The sequence below is a fragment of the Dioscorea cayenensis genome, chromosome 14 (genome assembly GCF_009730915.1).
Source record: "Dioscorea cayenensis subsp. rotundata cultivar TDr96_F1 chromosome 14, TDr96_F1_v2_PseudoChromosome.rev07_lg8_w22 25.fasta, whole genome shotgun sequence".
NCBI lineage: Eukaryota > Viridiplantae > Streptophyta > Magnoliopsida > Dioscoreales > Dioscoreaceae > Dioscorea > Dioscorea cayenensis.
In genome coordinates, this window is record NC_052484.1 from 19,359,821 (window position 1) to 19,377,347 (window position 17,527).

General features: G+C 36.0%; 2 protein-coding genes across 2 annotated transcripts; both read right to left on the reverse strand.

Moving 5' to 3' along the window:
• Positions 1–2,101: 2,101 nt before the first annotated feature.
• On the reverse strand, positions 2,102–5,977 carry LOC120275429 (translocase of chloroplast 120, chloroplastic-like). The gene is given in 3 exon segments (XM_039281998.1): positions 2,102–3,650; positions 3,652–5,738; positions 5,877–5,977. Coding segments are annotated over 2 exon segments (3,333 nt in total). The 5' UTR covers positions 5,671–5,738; positions 5,877–5,977; the 3' UTR covers positions 2,102–2,336.
• Positions 5,978–8,698: 2,721 nt separating this feature from the next.
• LOC120275973 (dirigent protein 4-like) lies at positions 8,699–9,478 on the reverse strand. Its single transcript, XM_039282710.1, has one exon. The coding sequence runs from the start codon at positions 9,412–9,414 to the stop codon at positions 8,875–8,877; it is 540 nt and encodes a 179-aa protein (XP_039138644.1). The 5' UTR covers positions 9,415–9,478; the 3' UTR covers positions 8,699–8,874.
• Positions 9,479–17,527: the final 8,049 nt, after the last annotated feature.

Sequence of the window (17,527 nt, forward strand, 5' to 3'; positions counted from 1 at the left end):
TCAATTTAAAATTGAAGATATCCAAAGAACTTATGATCCTTTAATGTGAGAAAAAGAAGGTACATTAATTTCAATATTATTACTTTTAGGAAGACACATTACCACTCCCCTTAAAATTTCACCAGCAACCACCTGAAAAAAAGGGTTACCCAATAAAAAAAAAAAACTGGTATTTTCAAGGGTAATAATTAAAAACTTAGTAAATAAGTATCACATAAGAAATCTTTTATCAATGAACTAATTGTGAGAACATGCAATAGAAACAATAATATCAAGTTTTAATCTAATTCTTTGTTGAAAAATAACAATTATATTCCAACACTTCAATTCTAAACTTAATCCTGAATGCAAACAAGGACTAAACATGACTGAAAAAAATGTCAGCAGATGAAATTAAAAGTGAAACGCTAGCTACAACTGAGTGTTTCAACATATCACACTATACATATATAAATATAGAGCTAATAAATGAATTAAACAAATGCAAGGAGAATTACTTTAAAAAAAAAAAAACAAGCAGGATGGAACCTGCAACATTTGCAGTTCATAATAAGATCAAATGAAAGGCCAATAGTTCAAACAGTATGTAAAATTTAAGAAAGCAAATAGAGAATTCCTTAATCGGTAGTGTACCAATGAGCGACAAAACAAGTGCATGTATAAGGACTGAAAGCCTAAAATGTTATTCCCCTGAATTATTAGCATATAAATATATAAGTGCTAGTCATAAGTTGGTTTGCATTGTAATAACCTGCACAACATTCTTCTAAATTACAACAATATGAACAGTCAAAATGCATAATAAAATCAACAAAGTAATTGACTATCAAAATGTATGCCATTATGGAGCAAAACCATCATATGGGGCTCTTAAAATCAAATATTATATGGGTAAATCAAGACAAGCATCAATGTGACAGACTACTCTTACAAGCAATTAGTGCAAAATTAAACACTTGCAACATTAAGGCAATCCCCAATATTATAGAAGTTAACAAGTGGATATCAGTATACGGAAATAAGATCCATCATCAATGCAGCAATTGCTTAAATTCCATTAGCACCATTTCATTACAAAACCACCACTCATGCATCCTTTTCAATGCCAACAAAATATTTTTCAAGTGCATGGCATGTTCTACTTTCAGCCAGCCAAATTCCTATGAATGATATTTACAATTAAAATTTCTCTGTATACATTCCATTCCCTCAGGGGGTACCTCCATTCTTCTTAGGTGTCCTTTGATAGGAGGGAATGAAATGAGGTGAGAAGGAATTGAATGATAGGAATAAAACAGAATGCCCATTCCCATTCTAATGTTTATAAATTGGCACCAAACATGGGAATGGGTGTTTTACATTAGAATGCCCATGTTATTTCATTGCATTCCCTCCAACAAAACAAGACCCTATAGTTACTTCCGTGATAAAACATCAGAAACTAAATCTAGATGATAAATACTTACAATCTTGCATTTACACATGCCATGAGAAATCATAATGAGTAGTGTCCTCCTTTCATGCAGTAATCCGCTACTTTGTTATCATAGAACTAAGCACAAGTATGGCTCCCTTCAAAATTAATGGATTCCGTGGACCATTAAATGGAACATAATCATGTTTCTGTTCAGCTATCACAGGATAAATTGAATTTCACAGTGAAAGAAAGGATGGGGAAAAGCATTTGGGTAGGAAGAAGCTTTAAATTCTTTTACTGATCAATACAACAGCATTCTATTTAGTCAAAACACCCAGGTAAAATCAGAAGACAGGAAATCATCAAGCAATAAAGAAATCAACAAGTCGAGCACCAAACCCAGAAATTGCTACTTATGCAAGACCGCTCTAAGATGCCAATCACATGCATATATGGGTTAGTACTGTACAAACCAGCGACCCTTTGGTGTTGGACTACTAGTGTCATGTATCATCATAAAGTGAACCCTAGATAGTATATAACAAGCCAATCAAAGTTCCAAATTTCAGAAACCTCCTAAATTAAAGTAAATTCTAATCTTCATGATAGTATATCTCAGAAAGACTTACTAATTCACCCGGGAGTGAAACTGTTTTCAGAATCAGAAATTAACTCTCATCCAGATTTGTTGAAAATCAAGATATTCCTTCTTAAAATTTCATACCACATCAATCAAGATGCTAGCAAACAATGGAATTTCAAATGGAAACGCACATGCTTAGAAACCTAGAGGAGTTATACTCAGAGCTTAGCTTTACTCACAGATGGTACCAAAAGTACGACTGCAAAATAAGCTGTCTCATACATGTATACTTTGGCAGCTTGCCCTGTTACTCAAACTAACTGACCTGCTACAGTGCTACATTGATTGGGAAGAGCCAGACAACATTTTCTTCACATTTCTGAAAATAGGAATTAGGGCAAGCAAAGCTATTTGAAGTTGTTCTGAACTATTAAAACGAATGCCCAATTGCCCACTGCCCCTGTTGCTTATGTTTGCATGACCAATCAAATTAGTTCCTCTTCCTATTGGAATCTGAGACTGAAGATTGCAGCCAACAGCAAGGTCCCCATGCCAGTCCACAACAGAGAGAGCAAGAGTAGACAACGCCCGCCCAATAGGATAATCCTGATCTTTTAGAGTTGCCTCTAACCTGCCTCCATAAGCTACATCCCCTCGGCCAGTCATAGCACCTCCACTCATGAGCACTTTGAATCTCTTGTTAACAATCAGTTTGTCTTCCACCTTCAAACCAGCTGACACAGTATCCCCAAGTTGAGTAACTGTAAGACCTGCCACCATATCATTTCGCCTGATATTGTTAAATCTCATCTCTGTACGTAATGTATACATCATGTCTTTGCCCACAGTTTGAACATCCAGACCATATGAAGTGGCCTTCTTTTCACCATGCTTCAGTGAAGTGCTCAGCTCCATCTGAACTGTGCTCTCCTTTTTATCTTTTGTAAACTGACCAGAAACAGATATGGGGATCTTGTCTTTCAACACAAACAGGCGTTCAACATTTAGACCCTCATAACCAACATCATGATCCCAACCATGGGTCTCCAAAACAGGTCTGACAAGCCACGGATTGGAAGAATCCAGAAAACGATACCGATGAGTAGGGTTGTCAGAATCAAATGAAGTAGGTAGCACAAGATCCGGCATGGGAACCGGAACAGAAGCCGGACCACTGCTTTCTTCTTCTAAGTTCTCATTATTATGTTCACTAGGCATATCTTTAGCAGCCTCTGCTGTCTTTTTCAATAGTTTACGGCGCATTCTTTCCTCTTTCAGCTGCTTCTTGAAAAAGAGTTTCTCCCTGTATTCCAGCTCCTCAAAATAAGCCTTCCTCTGTGCTTTACTCAAGTTTGCCAGTTGAGCCTTCGTCAACCGCTTGAATGGTGGCAATTCATCATAATCTGCCTCATCCCCAGAGTCAGATGCATCATCTAAATCATCATCCAGGGAGTCCTCCTCACCAAATTGCTCTTCTGGCAATTTTAGTTGGGGTCTTGATTGAAGCAGGGAGGACAAGAGAAAAGGTAAAGGAGGAACTCTTGCACGAGATCCAAAGGGCTTACCAGGTGGGTTATCCTGCAGCTTAAGAAGAAGATTAGCCTCTGCCAAAATTTTTGAAGCGAATGAAAGTAATAACAACTGTGGCTTTCCAAACCAGGCCATTAGGCAACACTCTCTGACCAGCCCTATTCATTCTGCATGCAGTGTGGTTCTCTACCAGAGAGACTGGGTTCATAAGCCGCAGATCACCAGCAGCTTGGCGAATTGCTTGCTGAACAACGTGGGACCGCTGAGTCACAAACATCTCATAACTCAAAGGAGCACCGTTCGGGCCATCAGGTGGAGCAGATGCAGCATGGGTTAGAACAACAATTGCATTGAACCAAATGGAAGGCCCAAATATATTGGTGATGGAGCGGAGCAGAGGCACATCCCCATGATCTCTACTTTGCATATCCAAGCGGTCAAAGTAAAGAACAATATCAGGTGGACTTTTACTAATAAACCTCTTCACTGAATGGAGAATTTTCTCATTCTGATGCTGGTCGGAAGAAGAGGATGAGAGCCCAGGTGTATCAATTACCCTAACCTTGATTCCCTGAACAGTACCAACAACATCCTGCACTTTTTTTGTTCCCAACTGGAAGGCATCTGTAGAGAACTTCACCTCATCAAATATTGAATTAATGGTAGCACTCTTACCAACTCCACTTTTCCCGATAACCATAATCGTGCAAGAAAAATCAAGAGGCTCCTGTCCAGCAGCTTCAAGCTGTTCAGCCATTACACTGGCCTGGTCAAAGCTGAATACACCAGTCCTATTTGTGTTCCTCCACAATTGTTCGGCTAATCCAAGCCTGTAAAGAACTTGTGCAACAACTACATTATGAGGAGTCTGCCCAAGCCTATGGGCGAGGCGAAGAAACTTCACTCGGATCATCTGGAGCTTTTCTTGAGTCTCTTTACTTTCTTCTACATCATCCACACTGGCTTCTTCAGATGGTAGAGGTTGATTTTGGTGAGTAGCGCCATTAACCCGTGGATGCTGAAGAGCACGAGCAGTATGTTCTGGCAAAGGAGCAGAAGTTCCAAGTCCAGCAGGACGAGACGGCAATGAAGGGCCACCCGTACTGTGATGGCTTGAAGTCACATTGGGTGCAGGCCCACTGGTAATCCTGCTATCTTCATCATCACTGAAGCCTGAATTATCTAAATCTTCCACTGCAACAGAGGGAGGAGAAATGGCTTCAATTTCACCATCGATTTGAGCAAGATCTGCACTCTTCATGTTGGTGGCATGCTGGTTGAGGCTAACTGGAGCATCCTGAATCTGCTGGAGCACAGCCTCAGTCTCATGGGAGTTCTGCTTTTTAGACTCAGTCTCATGTACCAGGCCAATCCCATTGGAATTCAACCCAGGAGCTTCTCCATTCTCAACATTCTGAGGCTTACAACTGCATCCCTTTTCATCAGAGCCCTCATTTACTGACTTCGACTCAGAGATCTCATTATCATCCTTCTCATCATCTACAACAGCTGCCTCGACCACCTCTCCAACAGCATCCTCTGCTTTTCCATCATCCCCTTTGGCTAAAGAGGCCTCTTTGCTATCCCTGTCACTGTGATTAGCTTCAGATTCATGCAAACTGTCTATCTTCTCCCCAAAATGAACGTCTTGCTTTTCTGCGCTTTGATCACTGTTCAGTTTTCTTGTCTCAACATCTTTCTCATCTCCTTCAGTAAGATACACAGACTCCTTCAGAGTTTCTATCTTTTCCTCATAACCATTAGAGTCACTAAACAGAACTCCTTCATCATCACCATCTTCAAGAACAGACTCAGACTCATTAACACCTTGCATCTTCTGTCCAGAAACATCTCCTAGTTCATCATCTATCTGAACACCATCTTCAGCATCCCGACCACCACCATACGCATCATCAGCTAATCCTTCAGAAGCTTCAACCTCAGCCTCTCCATTTCCATCTCCGTTCACCGAATCCTGATTATTCAGCACACAGGAATTCTCACCATCCATCGCCTCCTCAAAAACTTCATTTTCCTCACAACACTTCAAATCATCCTTCACTTCCAACCCTAAACTCACATCTTCCACTCTCTTCTCCATCTCCCCAACCATATGCTCCCCATCCACCTTTTTCTCCATCAAGAATCAATGGATTCAGAACCACAGCCCTAAATCACAATCCCAAAACCCTATTCCCCAACAAACATCTAATATTTCCAAAATTACAACAAAAAAAGACCAAAAAAATACTTCAAAATCGATCTAGAAAAACTTCATGCTATGATTAAAAAGACTACAAATATAGAATGTTGAAATTGAAATAAAAAAGAAAGGATTCAACTCACCAGCGATCGAAAACCCTAAATCTCTTCGCGGATCTCTGTCTCTCTCTCTCTCTCTCTCTTTCTCAATCTTCAAATCCTTTTTCTTGAATAGGACTTGAACTCTATAATAAGTCGAGGATAGCGTGCTAATGGACGGACGAGATCGTACCAGTCAGAGGATCGGACGGTTGTCATGAACTGGATTCATCGCCAGCGATGGCTTCAAGGCAATTGCCCAAATGTGAATAAAATGGCCCTTTTTTCTTTTTCTTTTTCTTTTTCTTTTTTTTTTCTTTGGGATTTTTTTTGGTGGCTTCATTTTGAATTTTTATAGCCTTTTTTTTCTAAATAAAAAATTATCAAACTGAAAATTTTTAATTATTTTTAATATTATGAACAAATTTTAAGAATATAAATAATTATTGGAGATGAAAAAAATTCAAATATTCCTATCAAGTGTCACCTTATGATTGGCTGTATATTTAGAAATTTAAACATTTATCTTGTTTAACTCGTTTCTACTAGACCTACAGTGGAAGATCAAATTAAACCAAGACCCAACCGACGGAATAATATACCAATCCGTTCGGCAAAAAAAACAGTAATTTTCACTGTTATAAGCACTGTTCATCAATCTATTTGTGAACGTCCCCTCACTCTCTCTACTCTATATATATATATATATATAATGATAACAAAATAATAAACACCTACATAAATCTCATATCAAAATAAAGGTATAAGTACATAAGATATTAGATTTAAAAAATATATATATATATACATATATTAGACAAAGTAAGACCCACGTTAGGAATTAATCTTACTTTTGCTATATTCTGAAGTTTTTTAATTAGAACAATAAACATATTTATCTTGCCATGTCTATGAATATGTGTATTTTCGATTTATATAAAAATTACTGATTAAAACCATGCCACAAGAACCAAATAACATAAACACAAACATACATAACATAATAAAAACATTGAATTATTAATTAAAACCATATTACAACTCACTCATAATGAAAAACAGTAACATTATACTCAATAATAGCATCACCATTGGTACCATTCAACGAATAAGTGTGAAGCTTAGCAAAGCCACGAGCAAGTCTAAACTTTCCTCGGCCACCAACAATTGCGAGCTCTCGATCATTTTCTAACACTGGATTTCTTGAAAATACGCTAATTGAACTACCATTAAATTCTCTAGTTATAAATTCAAAATCTACGGCCAACACCAGTGTGAGCTTGTCTTGGCCAGAAGATACATAAAGCCCTTGAGCATTTCCAATCACATTAGAGGAGCTAAGTTCTGGTCCATCGGTTAAAGGATCATCGATGGCAAACACCGAACCGAAGGGAGTAGGATTGCCGGAACCGACATTTGTATTGTTAGGGTTTGGCTACTAACACTGCGGTTGGGTTAGACCCGCTTATGATGTCATGAAGGAAAAAATGGAGATATGTGACCTTTTCTTTGCCTAGGAGGAGGCTTTGTGCATCAACTTGGGTGGTTGAAATGTGTGATGATATGAAGATGAATGTGAGAGCAAAAAGGAGGTTTGATTTTGAATCCATTTTGGTTGTCAATTGCTGATGTTTATTGGGTGTGAATTCTTTTTATATTGTTGGAATTTTGAGGTTGTTTAATTTGTTTGAGTATTATGGAAAGGTTTGATTTGAATGCTTTTTTGACATATTTGTAGTATTATTCAAAAGATTTTTCATTCATTGATTTGATTGAGAGTTATTTTTTTGACATAAATGACTGTATCTTTTAAGGATATATAGTGAATCTTTGACACACTTATGTCATGAAATTTGATGCAGTTCTTTCTCCAAAAATAAAAAAAATAATAATAAAAAAAAATCCTAGTTTGGTTCCATCTAGCTAAAGAATCTTAAAAACATTACATGATAAAAAAAGTTTTTAAACTTATAGGGCCAAATCAACATACAATTGATTAACAATAAACCAATTTGAAATTTAAGATGAATTATAGTTTTTTTTATAATATACTGTGAAAGTTTTGATGACATTTGACCCTCTAACAAAAATAGCAAGCATCGGTCTTTTAAAAAATGTATTATTTACGATAGTTTATTAATCAGTTACCAATTATTTATTTAGAGGAACAACACACTATAAAAAAAACATAAATAAATTAATATTTAATTAAATGAGATGAGCTTTAAGACATAGAATTATCACACATGTAATTCCAAAATGACCCTTTCTTCTGCCATGCATTTTCTATTTTTGTGGCTATTGTTGACTTGACTCATGAACTTAAACGGTAGAATATTTACAACTTTTAATATAACCAAAGACTTTTATGTACTGCAACACCAAACCTGCTTTAATCATCCAATAAGTTTACTTTTCAATCTTCCCATCCTACTTAATTCCCAAGCAACTCTACCAAACATGTAATTAAGATATAATATATATATATATATATATAAATTTTTTTATAGTTAAACTCAAAATTGTAGTTTTTTTTCCGAAATGCAATAAGCACATATATAATGAGGGGTGTATGTGCACAATGAGACCCTTGTGTCCTCGTCCGACCGACATAAGGAATGAGTTATATAGACTAGCACTTTATGTATAACTAGGAACTCTTGGTACTATTGTATCTGGCTCATTTTGCACCTAAATAATAAGCATCTCGTAAATCATATTTTTTTTATAGTGAGATTAATACCGTCAAAAAAGGACTATTGGCGATTATATTTTTTAATTATAAATTTTATTATTATTATTATTATTATTATAGTAGAAGTAGTCGGAAGACGAAGAAGAAGAAGAAGCATAAATCAAACAACGAGTTGATCATAATGAAAGACAAATGACATTAAAGCATTGAATTTATTCAAGGTAACAAGCAACATATCATCATCTAGCTTAAAAGCATTGAAATTATTCAAGGTAACAAGAAATACATCATCATGAAACTTATTTATAGGTAGGTATACATCATGATCATCACACTCATGATTAATATTTACTCATAATGAAACACAGTAACATTATACTCAATTTTAGTAATATCAGCAGTTACATTCACTGCATGTAGAAAAGCAAACCCACGAGCCATCCTAAACATTCCACGGCCACCAACAACAGCAAGTTCTCTATCTGTTTCCAATAAAGGGTTTCTTGATAATATACTGATAGAACTACCATTGAACTCACCGGCAGTGAACCCAAAGTCCGCTACAAAGACAAGCATGAGCTGCTCCTGCCCTGCAGACACTGAAAGTCCTTGTGCATGTCCTATAAGCGGTGAGTTTGGGTCTTCTCCTTCAGTGAGGTGTGCATCAATGACAGACACTGCTCCAAATGTTAAAAAATTAGCAGAGGCGTTGTCATTAGGCCTGCCAGACAGAACTATAGTAGCGTTGTCTCCGGTGAGTTTTTCTTGGTAGTAGAAGTGGAGGTTTGTGACCTTCTCTTTGCCCCAGTGGTGCTGTGCATGGCCTTGGGAAATAAGGGTTAGAACAAAGAGAATTAGGAGGAGAAGAAGGTGGTTTGCATTGTTCATGCTTTTCGTTGCTCATGATCTTATGAGATCTCTATTATTTCGTTTGCTTTTTGGTCATTCACCATTTGCTCCCTTGTCTTATATATATATATATATATATATATATATATGTAGTGAAGGAAAAGGATGTTGCTAGACTATATGGCCGCCATTTGGAACACGGCACCCACCAAGTTTGAAGACAAGCCTAATTCTAGAAAATCAATTGATGATGGTTGGAAACTTGGAACCTTGAAGTTTCTCGCTGATATATATATATTCTATATTATTTCTTTTTTTTTAATAAGTTTCTTTTTCATTCAATTTATTTAAATTTAATTTATGTTATTATAAATGTATTATTTTTTCCGTGCTTTTACTCTTCTCTTCCATGCCTTCTCTCTCACTACCAAACTCATCTTTGACTAGGAACAAGAAACACTCAAACACATGATATGCTAACTCATCCCGACCCCACGAGATGAATTCACTTGGTCGCATGACTCGCATGACATGCTAACTCACCCCAATTGACATGCTAACTCACCCCAACTTCATGGGATGAATTCACTAATTGGCTACATGACATGCTAACTCACCTTGACCCCACCATAGTTCTTCAAGTAGGGTGAGCTAAATGTGAGCTCACTTTATCTCTCGAAGAGCTTACAACACCGGGCAAGCTTGTTTTAACTTGGATGCAATTGCTAAGCAAGTTCTAGTGAGCTCATCATGAAAAATGAAAGAAAAATGAACATAAAATAAAAATGGTCAAAATGATAATTTTGTATACATTAGAGAGTTTGACCTAGATGTGCTTGGGGTATATTTTCTTTAAAAAAAAGGACTCATGAGATATTAAAATATTTTCAAGGACTCGGAGTTTTTTTTTAATTTTCCAAAGGGCCTCCAAGTCCTTGTCCTTTTCTAATTATATAATTGGATGATTGAGAATAAAAATAATTTATTTTAATTTTTGAATTACATAATTTTGTTTATCTTGCCGGTCATGTAACATCGCTTGTTATGTTGGATAAATAATCTAAAACGAATAGACTGGTATAATCAAAAAAATCAAAATAAATATATTTATATATATAATTCAGGGGCAAAAACAAATTAAAATCATATATATATATATATATATCCAAACGGACGACAATGATAAAAATTTTAGAGGCTAATAATGGTTTTAAGCACTGCAATGATAATGAAATTAAATTTTTTCATGAGTTTCCAATATTTGTCTATAATTTTTCTCATTTATAACTCATATTTTTTCCTTGAGAAATTCTGAAGACCACAGAAATTTTAGGGAGTGCCACAGATTGTAACATGCATTATATATGTTGAGTGAAATTTCTATAGATATTCAATAATTTAAAAATAAAAATATCAAAAGCCAGATCGATGTCAAATAGTAATTGTGATAAATATAATTATGCCATCTTTTCATAATGGAGAGAAGGCATTTCTTTCATTGACTATTACTCATAATGGTAAAAAAATTAAAGGATCAAAATGTTATTTATACAAAATTCACTTTTTTGAAAAAGAACAATAAGAAATATTTTGTACTTGTTGGTGTATAAGCTTATATCATGAGCTTTAATTTTATAAATTTCAGTTGCAACTCTAGAGAGGGTTTTTTACCATGTAGATTGTGAAGAGGCAACTATGCAATAGAATTGGTGATTCATTCTTAGCTGATTGTTTAATAACAAATGTTAAAAAAGATATATTTGATTGTGTACATAATGAAATAATTATTGTTAGGGTTGGAAGTTTAAGTTGACATTATATGATAAGTAAAGAGATGACATGACACAAGCAATGGTGACATGGCAAATGAAAAGACTTGGTAAACAAAGTGACAAGAATGATGATGTGGCATATATGAAGAGACAATAAATTAAGATCATGCTAGGAGCTTATGTTGAAGGCTTTCTCTCAATATGGAGAAAATCTATTTTTGAAAAGAGCATCAAGGTGAAAGAATCTCTCTTGAAAAGCAAGTTTATCTTAGATATGATTTAATCTATATATCTTCGGTAAGATCCAAGATGATAAAATCTATCATTAGTAAACTCTTTTCACATGAGAGGTTTATTTCTAAAAGGAATGATCTATTGTTGGCAAGTATAAAAAATCATCAAGGATTGCATGGAGTTTAGTTTGGTGTGAAGCTATTTGAAGGCACAAACTAAGGCGACGACAAGCCAACATGATTCTCAAGACCATAACTAGCAAAGCAATTTGAAGGAAAAATCCAAAGCTAATCATGAGGTGGGCTATTTTGAAGACATAATCTATTTAAGGACACAAGACATCTTTGCCAAGTGCATAGGTTTGGAAGAAGATTGAAAAGCCAAACTTGGATAAATGAAGATCGTGCTTGGAAGATATTGAGGAGCTAAACTTGGATGAGAGGAGATCAAGTTTAGTAACAATATATTAAAGACCAAATTAACTTGGATGAATGAAGAACAATTTTGATGATTTTATGAAGACCAAACTTGGACCAAGTTTGGAAAAAATATCAGGGAGATCTTTAGAGACCATCTTTGGTGAGTTGGATTTGCGCCTTGGTGGGTGCGACCCTCGGGAGAGGGACTTGCTAATATGACGTAAGGAAGGAGACTAGTTGTTGGTGGCAAGAGCTCTGGAGAAGTGGGCTGCATCAACGTGAACTAGATTAACCGGGATGGTTGGATGTGTCATAGGTCGTGTTGCAACCGGAGCTGGAACTCAGTCAAGATCAGTAGGTGGCCCGAGTTGCAAGCTCGGTTATAACAAGAGTTGCAATGTCTAACTTTGGAAGGTATCTAAGTTAGGAAGCCGCGGAGATCTAAAAGAGAGAGCTTTGTTAGGGTGTAGGGGACGTCCCATATAAGATACCATGCTTTTGAGATTTAGGATGAGCCACGAATGAGAAACCCATGTGCGTGGGTTAAGGAGAGTGGGCATCGGGCAATCTAGAGATGGTTATTCTTTATTGTGTGTGAGAGAGAGTGAGTGTTGTAACTTTTTTTTTTTTCCTCTTTTAGTGGATTGTTTTCTCTGGGTCCCCCCCACCAGATGTAGGCAAGGTTGTGTGTCTCCTTTCTCTTGGATGATTGATTGTGTGTAAATATTACTTGGGGGAAAAATTATCACACATCTACACCTCCGGAACTAACAATTATTCGTTGCTTTTAACATATGAAAACTTGTAGAGATTGATTATGAATTTGTTTTTATTGATTTTTTATACTACTTGTTTATGTAAAACACTTTTTTTAAAAACTGGTTGTGTTAATATATAATTTTGGATATATTTTACTGAGTTTTATTTGACCCTTTATTTGCGATTTCTAGCTCTGTGCATGGTGATCTCATGCGTGCATGGTAAGATGAATTCACTTGCCCACACGACTTTACCTCAGCCTCACACGAGCTTTTTCAGTCAGGGTGAGCTCACCATTGGTCTTAATGAGCCAAGTGTAAGCTTGCCTTAACCTCGGGAACTTGTCAAGCCGAGTGGGAAGTAGCTAGATTAGTTGAGTGAGCTAAGTCGAAATATCTTAATATTTGACTTGAGTGCTCATAAACCCTAATTAATAGTGTAGTTGTAGTTATATATATATATATTTAATATTTTTATATATTGATGAAAATGAAGAAAAATACTACTTTGACTCAATTGGGGTCAAGTTGAGCTCAAACATAAAAGTATCTAGGGTTAAATCAAGTTTATTAGTATTTATTAACCTTAATCAAGTGAGCTTGAGTGGCTCAATCTATATATCAACTCAATCTTGAGCTACATAGACAAAACTTGATTAAGTCCAACCTGAATAGGGATGTCATCGGGGTGGGGATTCACCGGGAATTTATTCCCCGCCCCGACCTTGATTTGCCAAACCCATCCCTAACCCCCTCCCCAAACTCGGGTTCGAGGATTCCCTATTCCTGATTTTTTGACATCTATTATAAATATATCAAATATATTACCTTTAGTAATACATATTTTTATTTAATGTAAATAATTGTCTAATGTTATATATGTATATAATATTAAAATTATATATTTTGGGACTAGATGGGGCCGGGATTCCCCAGCACTGTTTCCCAAATTATATTTTATCCCCGATCGGTCGAAACAGCGAATGGGGTTACCCGTCGGGGGTCTAGATGTAATACTCTGAACCTTTGGATACTTGTAAGAAATTATATTCATGGTATTATTAAAGTTGCAGTAAGATTTTCCTACAAAGCAATTTTGTTGAGAAACCGTGGAAAGAACAAAGACTTAAGTGTGAAAGTTTCTAAAAGATTTTGGGTTTATAAGCAATAAAAAGGTCTGATTTGAAGTGTTTTCAGAAACCAAGGACTGAAAGGTAAGTTTGTAGGGGCCTTTTAGAAATACTATTTAATTTCATGATTCAGGGACCATTGGTGACTTTTCATAGACCTTTTGTAAGGAATTTTTTTTTTTGGACCGACAGTGAATTTTGGCAAAAATTTAAGTTAAAGAGATAAGAAAGTTTTGGATAAGATTTCTTCTTTATCTTCATCAAGGGCTTCTAACCGGTGAAAAAAAAGAAAAGAAAGAGAAGATAAAAAAAAGAAGAAAGAAGAAGAAATTTAGAGGTTTTGAGAGAAGAAGAAGCTTGATGCTTGATGGAGGGGAGGATGAGATGAAGCTTTCTTTAGTAATGATTTTGGTGGTTTATGTATTCATATACTTGGATGTATGTGTGTGTATGTGTGGTTGGTTTGATGAAGAAGAAGATGAGATTTGAAGACTTGTTGATGGAGAGGATGAATGGGTTGTTATGAGATGATTTTGTGTGGAAAAATCTTTGTATTTGAGTGGCTTTTGCTTGGAATGTAGGATGAATTTTCGGGTTTAATGCAGATTACTGTAGCAACTGGGATTAGGGTTTGTTTTGATGATGATTAAGTTGATGATGATGGTTAAGATGGTGATGATGATGATAGTTGAAATAGAGTTGGTTGAGTTTAGCCTAATTGAGATGAGATGTTTGGTTAGATCAAAGCAAGTAAGAGTGAGTTGGTTGAGTTTAATTGATTTGGTTGAGATGAGCTTAATCAACTCAAGTGAAGTGGGCTTGATTTGAATTAGTCAAGTTTATTTAATGGAGTTGGGTTTGAATGAGAGTTGTTGTGGTTGGGTTCAATTGAATTGATTTGGTCTAGGTTTGATCAAATCAAGATGAGTTGTGGTTGGGCTTAAACTGTTTTGGCTAGGTTAAGTTGGTTGAGGTTGATTTAGGGCTTGGTTCAGATTTTGGGATAATGATTTCTTGGTGAACCAATTCAAAGAGAATTGGGTTCAATTGAACCAAGCTGGTTTAAGAGATTTTGTATAACAATTAAACTTGGTTCAGTGAAATTGAGGTTGGTTCAGGTTGGTTCAGGAGGGTTTAGCCCAAATTGAGTTGGTTTAAGTGTAATTGGAGAATAGTTTGATTATGCAACATCGGGTTTGAACCGATTGGAGGGAGTTGGCCCAATTAAAGAGTCAATTATTTGTTTCTTGTATTTTCTTTTGGGTTCAATTTTATTCGCCAACTTGCATTTTGTTTATTTATTTTTCATTCTCCTATTAGGTGTTGTTTAGGCTTGAGAGAGAGTTCTAGGTCTAGCAAGAAACCCAGGGGAGACCAGGTGAGTTGGCAGTGGCTATTATTTTAGATAATTGGTTAATTGTTACTATTTTGGAATAATTATTTAACAACAAGCATTTTGGAAATAATTGTTTAATTATTTCATCATATTATGTATGATAATTTATGTACTTATATTTATTTGTCGTTGTTGTGTCATGACGATCATATTGTTACATCGGGTTTCGTACAATTATATGTTGTTTCAACTGTGAAAAGCACATGTATATGTTTTAATTATTATTTTCAGGTATTTATTTTAATGGTTATGTGTACCTTGATTTTGAGATGATTTGTGAAATCATGTGTGCATATTAAAATGTTCTTACTGTCAATGCTTGTGGATTTGGCTTGCATTCCTGGTATAACTATGGTGTCTTGGATTTGGACATGTGTGTGATGATTTCCTCGAGTTGGAAATTGGAAAGAATTCCATTGTTGCATTGGATTTTTATGGTGTCTACGGACTTTAGTCCGACACTGCATTATGGGGTTCCATGGTCCGGCCTGATGGGAGGCGGAGTGGTTAACCCTGAGTTTACCCTTGTTAAGAGGCGCACGGAGCCATTAACAGGGGGTTCTTTTATGTAAGAAACCCGGGGTCACCACACGGGGATCTCAATGGCCAACGTCATGGTTATGAATACGTTGATGGTTCTCAACCTAGTCGTGATGACGACTAAATCGGTGAGTGTTTTTAAGCTAGTGATTTGAGATTGGTTTTACAGTTCAGTTGTGTTAACATGTTATTTTAGATTGTGATGAGGGGGTGAAGCCCAACTGTCGCTCTAAGGAGGGCAATCTCTCACAAAATTTGTATTTTCTAGGAAAATTGATTTGATGATGAATTTATGTTTTGAAAAGTTCTTTAGAGTTGTATTTTGCCAAAAATTCTAGTATTTGGGAAAGTTTGGAAATTATTTGAGAAATTGATCTTTATATACTTGATACACGCTATATTTACTTATTTGAAATTACTGAGTCACTATCGACTAACGAAAATGTGTTACAGTTGCAGGAGCAGGACCCCACTAGATTGCATAGTGCGAGTATAGAGCCAGTCAGGGTTGAGTGCAGGGTTACAGTGGATTCCTTTTCTTTCTATGTGATGGTGTCATGATCTTGTAGCAGTTGTACCACGCAAGTTAGATTAATTATGTTTGTTGTGTTCATGTGTTTGAACCTATAGTTGTGTAAAGTTATAAATCGTGTCTTGTAAGTCTGATTTGGTATTTCAGGTGTGTTAGTTTTCCAGTTAAAATGAGTTTTTAACTGATGGGTGCCACATTTACCTCGGTAGAAGGGGTGGGTGTGACACTGGATCTATAAGCCTGCAGTTGTGGTGTTTGTTTCTTTGTGATTGGGTTTTGGTTGTTGGAGAAGAGCATCACACCGAAGTTTGCTCAAACTAAATCGGTGCAGCTATCGCCCCTAATTGAGCAGCGGAATAGAGAGATAAGCCACCAAAAACCTACATCATCCAAACACACACCAGGTGTGACGAAACAACAAAGAAGAAATCGATCACAAAATTGAGAACAAAAACGAAAGCAATATCTATGCCCATCGTATTTATTGAAGTCCTACTAGTCACCATGTTTGTTCCGAACCCTCTGATTGAGGATCAACCCAACCTTCTCGGTGAAATCCTTGCATCTCTGTTAGTGGACAACGGTAGTCATAGCATGGTCGGCAGAAGATGGTATGGCGGGGTCGGGCACGGGGTTCTGGTGGGCGGCGGTGATGGAAGGGGCCTTTGGGTGGGTGGGTGGGGAGGAGGGGAGGGAGGGAGGGCATTTGGTTAAGGTTTGGGATGGATCGAAGAAGATGTAGTGATATCAATGGCCTTAACCCCAGTGGGGAATCCAATTCCCAGCCTCGTCAGGCCTGGGGTAGGGGAATTTTTTCTACAGTCGGGACCGGGCCCTGGTCGAAATATTAAATATTTAATTTAAATATTATATATATATATATATATATTTTATGTTATAAATATCTAAATAAAAATTGAAAAAACCAATTTATTTATTTATTTAATTAGCAAATTATTAATACTTAAATCGAGCATTAGTCTAAAAATTAAATAAAATTCTAAACTTATATTAACTATATTGTATTTTTTAATTTTTTTTTTAAATTTTACAAATAATTTATTAGTAATTGTGTATGTTGGTATTTTGTGTTAGGTCATATTTGTAAATGAGTTTTTCAAATTTTAAAAATTTTTATGGTATTTTTATCAAATATTTTATAAATTTTATATTAAATAATAATAATATTTTAATTTATTAATTGGGGCCCGGGAATCCTCGAAACCTAAAAAATCTCCGCGGAGATGAGAACGGAAAAAAATCCCCGTATTCAAGTTTTGTGTCGGATTTGGGGATGAGAGTATAATTTTCGAGACCGGAGCCGAGAAATATATCCCCTGATGAATCTCCACCCAGTTGACATTTCTATGC